Source organism: Engraulis encrasicolus, chromosome 7 (genome assembly GCF_034702125.1).
Source record: "Engraulis encrasicolus isolate BLACKSEA-1 chromosome 7, IST_EnEncr_1.0, whole genome shotgun sequence".
NCBI lineage: Eukaryota > Metazoa > Chordata > Actinopteri > Clupeiformes > Engraulidae > Engraulis > Engraulis encrasicolus.
The window spans coordinates 24,442,049-24,455,483 of record NC_085863.1 but is presented as its reverse complement, the minus strand read 5'-3'; the positions used below and the strand labels follow the sequence as shown (position 1 = coordinate 24,455,483).

Below are 13,435 nucleotides of genomic sequence, written 5' to 3'. Positions count from 1 at the left end.
GCGCGACCAGAACCAACGACCTCAAACCACGTCTGTGGGTGGTAGCCGTGAGTTTAAGCCATCAAATGCCCCTCACTATAAGCCCAGCCCTCACCCGTCACGAAACCCCAGCCACAAGCCCAACCAGCCCACTAGGCCCAAGCCCCGCATAATTTGCCATGGTTGTGGACAGCCTGACCATATTAAGCCCAATTGCCCTTTAGCCCCCTCTAGAGCAGGCATGTTGTGCTACACCCCCACTAATGACCGTAAACCAGCCCCTAGCTGCACTGATGTCTTGGTTCCCGTTAGTATTAAAGGGAAAGTGTGGCAGGCGCTAGTTGACACTGGCAGTAGCCAGAGTTTTATGCAGAGTGCATGTCTGGGGTCAGATTGCATAGACCGGGTGGGTACAGTTAAGGTCAGGTGCATTCATGGGGAGGAGTCTGAGCATCACACAGCCGATGTACATGTGGAGATAGAAGGCCAAACTTACCTGCTGAACGTTGCCGTTATGGATAACTGTCCCTACCCCGTGGTATTAGGACAAGATGTTCCGATTTTAGTTGACCTGTTGCAGTCCTACATGCCTCCAGCTACAGGCATGGTAGTGACAAGGTCCCAAGCTAAGGCCAACCCTGCCATCAGCACATGGCAGGAGTTGCCCTTTGGCGAAGGCAGCTGTCCGGTCAAAGAGAAGAAGTCCAGGTCCATGAGGAGGAAGGACAAAGTACTTGGCACTCCAGTACGGGAGTCTGTCTCTCTTCCTCCAATAGAGAGCGATGCGGTAGACACCGCTGATTTTATCCAAATGCAAAAAGATGACCCTACACTTGCTAAATGTTTTGAAAATGTAACCTCCGATGAGGAGCAACTTGCCAGGAATGCACTGTGTGGAAATGAGAGTTTTGTGGTCAGAGAAGAGGGAGAGCAGCTTGTTGTCCCTGAGTCACTTAGGCCCAAAGTATTGGAAGTGGCCCATAGCATCCCATGGTCAGGTCACCTGGGTCAGCAAAAGACCCTAGAGAGAATCTCCCAGTGTTTTTATTGGCCTGGAGTGTACCAGAAGGTGATAGAATATTGTAAGTCCTGTCCAACCTGCCAGCTGACCAATCGCACGCACAGAACCTCGAAAGTTCCCCTCATCAACCTCCCAATCATTGACACTCCCTTCACAAGAATAGCCATGGACATTGTAGGCCCCTTGGATAAGAGTAGGGCAGGCCACCGCTATATCCTTGTAATCAGTGACTATGCTACACGCTACCCCGAGGCCTTCCCACTAAGGAACACTAAGTCCCGGCAGGTAGCTAACTGCCTACTGCAACTGTTCTCCCGGGTCGGAGTGCCCAGAGAGATTTTGACAGACCAAGGGACAAACTTCAACTCCAAGTTCATGAAGCAGGTCTACTCTCTTCTGGGCATTAAGGGCATTAGAACAACTCCCTACCACCCGCAGACCGACGGAATGGTTGAGCGATTCAACCAAACTCTAAAGGCGATGGTCAGAAAGTTTGTGAGCGACACGGGGGCTGACTGGGACCAGTGGCTGCCGTATCTCCTCTTTGCTTACCGCGAAGTCCCCCATGCTTCCACCGGATACTCACCGTTCGAGCTCCTCTACGGCCGCCAGGTGAGGGGTCCCCTGGACGTCCTACGAGAGGCCTGGATGGGAGAGGGTCCGGCGGCGCCAACCAACATCATCAGCTACGTCCTGAAGATGCGGGATAAGCTAGAGGAGCTGAGCAGCCTGGCCCACAGCAACAAGGAGCAAGCCCAGTCCAGCCAGAAGGTCTGGTATGACCGGACTGCCCGCAGTCGCAGCTTCAACCCTGGGCAGAAGGTCCTTCTGCTACTTCCGTCGTCTGAGAGCAGCCTGCTCGCCAAGTGGCAGGGTCCCTACGAGGTGCTGCGAAAGATGGGTCCTGTGACCTATGAAGTGGCCATGCCAGATCGCCGCAAGCCCCAACAGGTTTTTCATATTAACCTGTTGAAGGAGTGGGTGTCGCGCCCAGAGCCCGTCTGCAACGCCATGTGGGCACGTGCGGTGCCTGAGGAGGAGGAGCTGCAGGAGCAGTACTTCCCCACCGCCGGCGGGGCAGACACAACTCCCTCCATCGACCACCTCTCCAGTCGTCACCAGGCGGATCTCCAGAACATCATCCCCGGGGGTCTCTTCCGGGACGAGCCAGGCCGCACAACCGTGATGAACCACGACATCCAGCTGACATCGCCTGGTCCCATTCGTCAGACCTCCTTAAGGGTTCCAGCACGCCTGATTCCAGCACTGAAGGACGAGGTGCAGTCCATGCTGGAGATGGGCGTGATCGTGCCATCACGCAGCCAATGGTGCAGCCCCGTGGTTCTCGTCCCTAAAAAGGACGGGGAGCTGCGGTTCTGCGTGGATTTCTCCAAGCTCAACGGCATCTCCGCGTTTGATCCCTACCCGATGCCTCGGGTGGACGAGATGGTGGAGCGGCTTGGGAAGGCAGTCTACCTGAGCACGCTTGACCTCTGCAAGGGCTACTGGCAGGTCCCCTTGACGCCAGAAGCCCAGGAGCTCACTGCCTTCCGAGCGCCCACAGGTCTCTTTCACTTCACCACCATGCCGTTTGGTCTTCATGGGGCTGCCGCCACCTTCCAGCGCCTAATGGATCAGGTGCTGATGGGGGCGGAGTCGTATGCCGCCGCCTATATTGACGATGTTGTGATATACAGCACGTCATGGGCGGACCACCTCAAACATCTGGCCGACGTGTTCCGGAGGATCCAAGACGCGGGGCTGGTCGTCAATGCGAGCAAGTGCCAGCTCGCCAGATCGGAGGTGTGCTACCTGGGCTATGTCCTGGGTGGTGGCACCATCAAGCCTCAGGTTTCCAAGGTGGACGCCGTGCTGAGTTGTCCGCCACCCACCACAAAGAAAGGGGTCCGCTCCTTTTTGGGGTTGGTGGGGTGGTACAGGAGGTTCATCCCAGAGTTCTCCACCAGAGCCACTCCACTGACCAACCTCACCAGGAAGTCCAGCCCCAACAAGGTGGTCTGGTCTGAGGAGTGCGACAAGGCCTTTCGGGACCTTAAGGACAGCCTTTGTCGCAGTCCTGTCCTCCAGAGCCCCGACTTTGACTTGCCATTCACCGTCCAGACAGACGCCTCTGGATTGGGGCTGGGGGCTGTGTTGTTGCAGGGGGTGGGGGAAGAACGACGTCCAGTGATCTACATTAGCCGGAAACTCTTTCCCAGAGAGACCCGGTACTCCACTGTAGAGAAAGAGTGCCTGGCCATCAAGTGGGCCCTAGACACTCTGAAGTACTATTTGATGGGTAAAGAGTTTGTGGTGGAGACTGACCACCGGGCATTGCAGTGGCTGAACAGAATGCGGGACAGCAATGCCCGCATAACCCGGTGGTATCTCTCCCTCCAGCCGTACAGGTTCTCTGTGCAGTACAAGCCGGGCAGACTTCTTGTCCCGCCCCGATGGGGAGGGCCAAGCTTGAGGTGGGGGGTGTGTGACGAGGTGGCTATCAGCGCACCGTCACGGCGTCTGTAGTCAGCCGCCATTGGACACGAGAAACTGTCTCCCCATTCAAACTTTCTCTGCCCGCGCAAAAGCCTTGCTTATTTAATGTATGAATTCTGTCATGTCACAAACATCCCTCCATTATTGCCGTTTTGTTAAGCATTTAACTTATGGGTGCACACATAGTTGGATCGCTGACAAACTTTCACGCATTTGAGTTGTCCTCTCATACGCAAACACATACACTGATCACAAGCCCTGTTTTGATAACTTCCTTTGTTTCTTTGTTTATAGTTTACGGTTGCAACGTATACATGTTTTGACTCAAACCGCGTGGTTTTTAAACATTTTGGAACGCTGTCAAATGTTTGTAGAGTGTTTATAAACTTCAGTGTCTTACCTGATGCGCTGCATCTCTGCGTAGTGTCAAAGGAGTGTGGGGCGGAGCTGAGAATGCTATATTGCTGGGCACGTTCGCGTGGCCGCATTCTTGAGCCAGCGCATTCTCCTTTGCGAATGAATTTACTGTTCATGCTTTTGATCACTGCTGTCAGTGTATAGGTTCATGTATAATCATAATGTAGAAGGCCTGGTAATTATTAATGTATGTGTGGCGCCATTTTAATGAGTAGAATTTAATAGTAATGTGTAAATGTCTGAAACACCCCTTCATTGTTTACATTGAGTGGTATGTTCCACCTCTCGGGGGTGCGCAGGTACTGTTTAAAAAGTTGCAAGTTTCATTGCTCAAGAGAGCCTGCTAGGAGGAGGACGTGTATTCCTTTGCTCTCGACATAACTCAGGTGTGTGAGTTTGTACTCTGAAATCCTATTGTGAGCCTTTGGCTAGTTAAAGTTTATGTTTATGCATTTTGCTTTGGCTTATCATAGCCTGTTTATTTTTCCGTTTTGTAAATATTGTACATAGTCTTTATATATTTTTCTACTCTTTATTTTTGGTTAATTTTGGTTTATTTTGTCACTGGCTCACTTTTGCACTGTGGTTTGCAATAATAAAACTCCAAAAAGACATTTTTGCCTCATGCCGTATCTGTGTGCCATCGCCTTAAGACCCCTCGACACACTACATTGTAACAATTGGCAATCTGAAATACACCTAATAGTAGAGCGGCTACAGGAAAAATCGTGCAAATTATGATACAAGCGTGAAATTCGGCAAGTATGTGCTCAAGACCCATACGATCAAATCTACTCGATTGGCCACTTGAAATGGCTGCCATTTTCCAAGATGGCCGCCAAAAAAGACACCAGAAATTGATTTATTGCATGTAATTGACCTTGTAAATTATGATACAAGTATGAAATTCAACATATATGTGCTCAAGACCAATACAATCAAATCTACCTGATTGGCCACTTCAAATGGCGGCCATTTTCCAAGATGGCTGCCAAAAAAGACCCCAGAAATAGATTTATTGCATAGAATTGACCTAGAAAATGATGATACAGGCATGAAATTCAACATGTATGTGCTTAAGACCAATACGGTCAAATCTACCTGATTGGCCACTTGAAATGGTGGCCATTTTCCAAGATGGCCGCCAAAAAAGACCCCAGAAAGTGATTTATTGCATAAAATTGAGCCACAAAAGTATGATACAAGCATGGAATTCAACATGTATGTGCTTAAGACCAATACGATCAAATCTGTCTGATTTGCCATTTGCAATGGTGGCAATTTTCCAAAATGGCCACCATGAAAGAATCTAAAAATGGATTTGTTGCACAGAATTGAGAAAGGAAATTATGATACAAGCACAACCAAGAAATTCAATACATTCTAAGTAATTTTCCAGTTTAAATGACGGCGATTTTCCAAGATGGCCGCCAAAAAATACCATAGAAATGGATTTGTTGCACAGGATTGATCAAGCAAGTTATTATACAAGCATCAATTTTGGCATGAATGTGCAAAAAAAACCAATACAATCAAATCTTCCTGACTCGCCACTTGAAATGGAAGCCATTTTATAATATGGCCACAAAAAGGCTGAATTTAGCCCAAAGGTGAGCAAAAAAATGATGATACAAGTATGTAATTTTGTGTGGTTGTGCTTAAGAGCAATAGGCCTATAATCAAATCCACTCATTTGCATTTTAAAGATGGCCATCAAAGAAGACACTAGAACTTCATTAATTGCAATTAATCTAGCAGATGTGGCCCAAATCAATGTTAACATTCACTATTTGAATTTCCAATGATTTCATCATAGAAGGAAACACAATCAAGCAAAAAGGCACATAACTATAGGCTACCAAGGGTAACCCCGGCTCTCTGAGGCATATGAACCAGACATCTCACTATGGGTAACGCCCGCGACCATTTGCCAAAACTTGATTTCAATCTTGCCGTCATGCCAATGAGCTGCACAGCTGGGGATCCCGCCCCCTCGGGGACAAATCCGAGGTGCGCTGGGCTCTGAGCTTCAATCTGAGGCAACTAACCTTTGAGCTTGTGGGTGAGTGTAGCAATCTAGTGAGATGTCTCGTTCATCTCCCTCAGAGAACCAGAGTTACCCTCGGTAACCTATAGTTCTCTTTCTGTCAAAACACTCGACATCCCACTATGGGTATTGAAAAACTCCCGATTGAGTTGCCTTTACCTAGAATGCGCAAACAAAAGCTTGGCCAGGGCACAGACCATTCTCCTGCCGATGCCCAGAGCTGTTGAAGGCGAAGAGGCAGCGTCCATCAGCAGTGATAAGCATCATGCTCACCCAACGCGCAGCTCGAGACGCAACAGCCGCCCAAGGGCCCAGGGTCTTAGTTCCGAACCCGAAGAAGAGAGGCTAGGCACCAGGCGCACAAAGGCAGCGTCCGGACATCCAATACCACGGAGAGCACGCAGTGGAGGGAACCCAGGGCACGGAAACCACCCGTCTGGGTGTAACCGATGTGCAGGTGGAGCCCACAGAGGTGTAGCGAGGCCCCCAATATCAAGTGGTATTCCCCAATAGCAAACCAGGCCTTGGCACAAGGGGGAATTTCCAGAATGTTCAGTACACAACATCTGCAGGTGCAACCGTGCTGGCAGAAAAGACCATTCTCTATCAGGGCCGTAGGTCCACGTTGCGGACGGAGAACCTAGTAGCAACCACCACCACAGCAAGCTGGCCAAGCCAGCCCCGATAGATACCCATTTGAGGGCACACACTATGGTTCCTGAAGTCCAAGGGGGACATCAAAGATACACTTCCCCTCGATCATGCATCCTGGTCGAGCAGGGGCCTGAGATACTTCATTGGAGAAGTATGGTCTAGCTAACCACGGTCGCCCTACCCAGGGACAGCACTCCAGGCAGCACAATTGACACTCGCGCTCCTGCTGAGCGAATGAGACACACACAGTAAGGGGTGACCGACCCAAGGGAGACACGTGTAATGCGTCCTATTAGGAGAGGCGAGGATCCAGGTGGTCTTTCTTGACACGATCAGCCTTCTCACCCTCGGGTAGAGGGCGCAACTGACTAGAGAAGTTGCGTTCCACAGAATGTTCCACAGCCTCTGGGAGGAGGCTCTTATCTTTGACAAGCCAAAGCCATTATGTGATAGCTAAATCAAACATGTTAATGTCCAAGAGCAAATAAACTAAATTCATGACAATGCTTGTTTTTGGTGTACCTTTTGTTTAACAGCAATATCGAGAGAACCACGAATTGCCGTTATTGACATATTATTACCGCAGTGTCATCGTATTATTAGCATCTCATAACCTTCGAGGTGTGTGTGTGTGTGTGTGTGGGGGGGGGGGGGGGGGGGGTGCCTCCATTGATATTAAATTAAGAACTGGCATTAGCATGTCATCACCATGCTATTTGTGTGTCATACTGTGAGTGGCTTATGTGTCATTGCAGAATATTTTTAATATCTGTATCAGTTCATCATCCATGCTAACATATTTAAGGAGAGTGAACAATTATTTCCACCAAATTTGCAATATGCACATATGACATTTGCAAATTTCTAGGGTCTTTTTGGCTGCCATCTTGGAAAATGGCCAGCATTTTAAGTAGCAAATAAAGTAGACTTGATTGTAGGCCTATTGGTCTTAATCGCATACAAACCGAGTTTCATCATAAATTGCTTGGACAATTCTGTGCAATAAATTATTTTCTAGGGTCTTTTAGTTTTTTGGCAGCCATCTTAGAAAATGGCCGCCATTTCAAGTGAGTAATTGGGTAAATTTGATTGCACTGGTCTTAAGCACATACATGTTGAATTTCATGCTTGTATCATAATTTGCTAGGTCAATTCTATGCAATAAAACAATGTCTGGGGTCCTTTTGGTGGCCATCTTGGAAAATGGCCACCATTTCAAGTGGCCAATCTGGTAGATTTGATCGTATTGATCTTAAGCACATACATGCTGAATTTCATGCTTGTATCATCATTTTCTAGGTCAATTCTATGCAATAAATCAATTTCTGGTGTCTTTTTGGCAGCCATCTTGGAAAATGGCCGCCATTTCAAGTGGCCAATCAGGTAGATTTGATCATATTGGTCTTGAGCACATACATGTTGAATTTCATGCTTGTATCATAATTTTCTAGGTCAATTCTATGCAATAAATCCATTTCTGGGGTCTTTTTTGGCAGCCATCTTGGAAAATGGCCGCCATTTCAAGTGGCCAATCATGTAGATTTGATCGTATATGTCTTAAACACATACATGTTGATTTTCATGCTTTTATCATAAATTTCTAGGTCAATTCTATGCAATAAATCCATTTCTGGAGCCCTTTTTGGCGGCCATCTTGAAAAATGGCCGCAATTTCAAGTGGCCAATCAGGTAGATTTGATTGTATTGGTCTTAAGCACATACCTGCCAAGTTTCATGCTTGTATCATAATTTGCACGATTCAAGCCAAATTGGCCTTGTAGCCGCTCTACTATAAAAGAAACATGCATGTCAACATGCACTGTGACTACTGAAGCAGATCATTATATTCTCCATAGGATTGCATTCAAATCTCACACCAATCTATTTAAGCCAGATGCAGACTCAAAATGTAAAAGTTCAATGCAAAGAAAGGTTGAAACGCACACTGATGACCTCCCTTTTCATCCCTTTTCATTTCGAGAGCAAACACAGCCCCATCTCTACCGGATTTTAATCTGGGGTGTACTCACTTTTGTAAGTACATGTTCAAACATTAATGGCTGTATTTTGTTTTTTTCTGAGTGAACAAGAAATGTAGGTGGTTAAATATGTCGTTAAAAGGTCACTAATCATTGTGTCAAAGTGTAATTTCTGTTAATGCTGTCCCATGAAAATATGTACTCAAAGGCCAAAGGCCAATCCGATGAATCACACTCGTGTGTCTAAGACTGTGTATGTGTGTGTGTGTGTGTAGATGCATGTCTGGCCAAATATAACTAACCAGTGGTCTGTACAGAGTTATTTCTTGCAAGTGTGGCATGACAGCTTGTCCACATCGCCAAAGCTAACCTCTAACATCATTAACACTCAGAGGACTGAGTGCCCTCCAGAGGGCAATTTGACATGTCTCCAAAACAAATCTGTAACTCTGAGTTTTTGTCATTGAAACATATAAGTCACACCATTACAAACCTCAGACCTTCCAGATGCCAAATATATATATTTGTGTGCTATCAGAGCACATGGGGATTGACGGGGGGTGTGGGCCATTAGAAGTTTTTCACACCTATCTCATTAGTATTCAAATGAGACAGGCAGTGGCATGACATAGTGTTTCTTTTTTGCATTTTGTATGAAAACAACAAAACATTTCTAAATGCCCTTTTGCAGCCAACACATTTGTTTACAAGATTCAAACTTCAAAAGTCTTGGCTAGATATATTTATTGTGTTTTCTTGCACTCTGAAGACCTCTGAAACCTGTTTTTTTGTACAGTTGTGTTTATACTCATTTTAAATAAAACATGTTTGTATGACATCAAATTTTCTTTCAGATTACTTCTTGTCAGGCTTTTCAGAATACAACCATATATTCCACTTTTGCATAGATGCTTACTGTTAGTTGAAAATACTTGAAAATGTCAGGGTGGTGCAAGCAGCCTAAAAGCCTCTGAAAGGCCTTAGACCTCAGAGGGTTAAATGTAAAATGGCTTACATGGTGTTAAAACATGATGCTGAGGGCTACGTTTGGGCGCTTACCTTAACTCCATTCGTGGCTTGCATTGAGAAATCCAGCGCTAGTTAGCCAATGCTAACATTGGCCTTTTGCAGTGGTTCACCAGGGCATGAAGTAGCCATCGTTATAAATCTCTACTTTCCACCCATTTACGACGCTCAAAGTTGCCCAAAACTTCATTCTGTAGAGTTGCAGGGTTGTTGACATGTAAAACGAGGCATAGAGAACTTTGGTAGTCCACCATTTGTTTAGAAACAATGCCATTCTTACAGTGTGTTGCAACCACCGATATAGCCAAGTCCAGAGATAGTTCAGCAAAAGAGATCACTTGGCTCAGTGACCAAGGTATTGGTTTGAAGATTAGGATGTTGTGAGTACCGTACGAATCCCACTCTGACCCAAATTGATTTTCAGATTTTATTATATAGGGTGTTCCTTAGCCAAGTTAAAATAGCATGTATGCTATTTAATATATCCCCAAAACGCTGAGCTCCAACACTTTCAAGATGGCCGAATAACTTCTGACCGCATGGATGGATTGGTCCCAGATTCGGTGTATGAATGCTCTAGGGTAGGTACATAAACTGATTAGATTTTGGAGGCTACTTTCAAGATGACTGAATTCAAGATGGCCAATTTCTTGTTTGGCCCATAACTCCTGACTGGGTAGATGGATTTTCCCCAAAATTGTTAGCTTTGTTTTCACAATAGTTGTTTGGTTTTAAGCCTAAGCATGGCACTGATCTATGTATAGATATGAAATATATAACTGCTCAGCTCTGGCACAGAAGGCAAGTCCACTTTCAGCATTTTCTGTGAGAATACAATCTAGTTATTATTATTTTTCTCTAAGTCCCAGGGACTGCAGATGGAAATTAGCTTGTAAGATATAAATCTGGTGCAGGTGATCTTTTTACTCTTGTAACTAGTGTACTTTGCACATGGTCCCTGTCTAGATAAACTAAACATCAGAAACTCTTCAGAAAGAAGGACAAAAACACTTTAAAATGTAGATGTTTAATCAAGCAGTTCAAACATCTTCTTGTCAGAGGGTAGTGATGGTACTAACTGGATAGTCATACAGGATATGTTGCATGAAATCTTATTTGTACATACGGAATAACTGAGAACTAACTTGTTTACTTATTACCATGTTGTTACAAACGTCAAAACATTATTAAGGTGAATCCCATTACACCCCTTAGCCCTATGCGAAATCCTTTGCCTCCGTTTTGCGCGTCCACGTGCAGGGGTAGTGGCATCCCGATTCACGTTCAGACAGATGGGTAGGGGTACGGAAAAGGGCTTTCCACCACTCCGCGCTGAGATTTTCCGGCACCAGACTCCGCGACGGAGGGCTACGACAGGTTTCCCTGACCCTGAATGCATTGCGAATTCATTTAAAAATTGGCGGCAAGCCGCGGCACCCACAACAGCACACAAGTTTCAGTATTTTCGCCGCAATTGACGGTTTTAAAGTGGTGATAATTATTCCATTGCACTAAGTTTAACATTGTCCTAATGTGTAATGGCCCTTGTCTCCGTGAAACACACATGAAAACAATCGCTATTAACGTCAACCTAATGCATGGAATTAGTGACAGCTGTCAGTGTCATTCCATGATTGTTGAAGGGGTATCCCAATTCGTAGCAGTTGCATTTCATGCCCTGCACCTTACAGCTTCGTTGGAAAGCATGAGGGGCATAGGGAAGGCGCAGGGGTAGGGGTAGAGATTAGTAATGGGAAAGGCCCTTAGTGTGCATTAACAGAGGGCTTCACCTTCTGAGTTCCATACCTGACATAATAGAGGAACAAGGGCCTCACAGTGTCGTCTCTGAGGCCATAGATTAGGGGACTCAGACACCGAGGCAGGAGAAGAACAAAGAGGAAATTGATGTATCGCAGGTCAGTGAATAAACTATTGCTACTACTGGCCATATACAAGGCTCTCTCTATAGTTCCAAAAATAAATGTGTTTACACAGAGAACCAACTGACCAAAATGCAGCAATATGGTCTGATGTGCCTTTTTAGCCGAGTCTTTTTTTGATGCAGATCGTGCTGCAAGTACAACATTAATGTAGCTAAATATTAATATACAAGTTACAGTCACAAAGTAAAATGAATTGAAAACCTGAAACATATCAACTTGCCATTGTGACAGGATAAACCTCTCTCGAGTACACAGCATGCGGTTTGTAAAAGACACTGGTCTCATTATCAGTGCATAAATGATATCGATTACCAGATTTATTGAACTCAAGATCCATATGACACCAATAGAAACACCTGCCGATTTCTGGTTCACAATCTCACTGTGTCTTAATGGAAAGCAAATGGCCACATAACGCTCAAGTGACATTACAGCCAGGTTCAAAGCGGCGTTGCGGAATGATGCTGTTCCAATCAAGGAAAGTAAAGCGCAAAGAGTTTTGGGAATTGCATGAAAATTCACAGTCAGAAGATATAATGTCATAGATACAAGCAGTTGCACTGAGTCATTGCAGAGCATGTGGGCAAACAGAATGTATCGAGGCAGCTCTCTAAGCACAGGCTTACTCAGTAGAGCATGAAACATGACACTGTTGATGTAGACGAAAAGCAAAGAGATTATTATGGCAAAAAGCAGTTTAGACAGAGGACCTTCTGTCATTTCCACTCTGAAAAACTGCTGATGCACCAAAAAGGCCTCTTCAACTGACTGATTATTCATTGACAGGGTTCTATACAATCATAAACAAACATACATAGAATTGGCTTAAATTAGTCACAGTCATATCACATCATAACATCGGTATTACTTTGCACATCATTTCAAATTGCTGAAATGGAACAATGTGTCCTACAGTTCCATAAAAGAAATCCTGGTGGAAAATCATACAAGTGGTCAAAGACCACATTAAAACGAGTAGGTTGAACTATTAAGTAAATTGCTGACACAAGGCCACACACGGTGCTCACACATGGGTGCTTCCTTTACAATAATTAGCTGAAGAGTGTTCCTACAAGCTGAATACAGAGAAATGTGCCCTGGCTGGGTTGGCTGCATTGTGTACACCGCGTGTGCTCCTTTTTTTATAAGCAGAAATGATGTCATCATTCCTTATTCCCCAGCATTCCCTGTTACGCATGGGTTCACCGTTTTTGTAAACATGATGTTGTGAGGAGGAGCAAGACACTGGCAGCCAACCACGTGAGCCCATTTTTTGACAGACAGCGGTCGGTTTCCAATAATCAGAGGTTGAGTTGTGCGCCGCTAGATTTGCGCAGTCAGGAGAAAACAATTTTGAACCCATGTATACAGGTCCTTCTAAAATAATTAGCATATTGTGTTAAAGTTCATTTTTTCCCCATAATGTAATGATAAAAAATAAACTTTCATATGTTTTACATTCATTGCACACCAACTGAAATATTTCAGGTCTTGTTTTGTTTTAATATTGATGATTTTGGCATACAGCTCATGAAAACCCAAAATTTCCATCTAAAAAAATTAGCATATCATGAAAAGGTTGTCTAAACAAGCTATTAACCTAATCATCTGAATTAACCAATTAACTCTAAACACTGGTAAAAGCTTCCTGAGGCTTTAAAAAGTCTCAGCCTTGTTCATTACTCAAAACCGCAGTCATGGGTTAGACTGCTGACCTGACTGTGTTTAACATTGAAGTCAATGGCAGTGGCATTGCATGAGGGTTATGAAAGCCCAGATATCATTGATGCTTAGCTGTCAGCTGTTTTTTGTTCTTTGATCTGGTGACCCACACTTCCCACTTTATTAGACTCCTAGATTTCCATACCAAGTT

The 13,435-nt window shown here is 45.2% G+C and overlaps 1 protein-coding gene across 1 annotated transcript; it reads right to left on the bottom strand.

Annotated features, from left to right (window-relative positions):
* Window positions 1-11,382: 11,382 nt before the first annotated feature.
* Window positions 11,383-12,342, bottom strand: LOC134451770 (odorant receptor 131-2-like). Its single transcript, XM_063202170.1, has one exon. It carries the CDS (start codon window positions 12,340-12,342, stop codon window positions 11,383-11,385), a length of 960 nt encoding a protein of 319 aa, XP_063058240.1.
* Window positions 12,343-13,435: the final 1,093 nt, after the last annotated feature.

Bases quoted from the DNA above. Each gene is read 5' to 3' on its own strand.
- LOC134451770 (XM_063202170.1), bottom strand. From the start codon at position 12,342: ATGAATAATCAGTCAGTTGAAGAGGCCTTTTTGGTGCATCAGCAGTTT.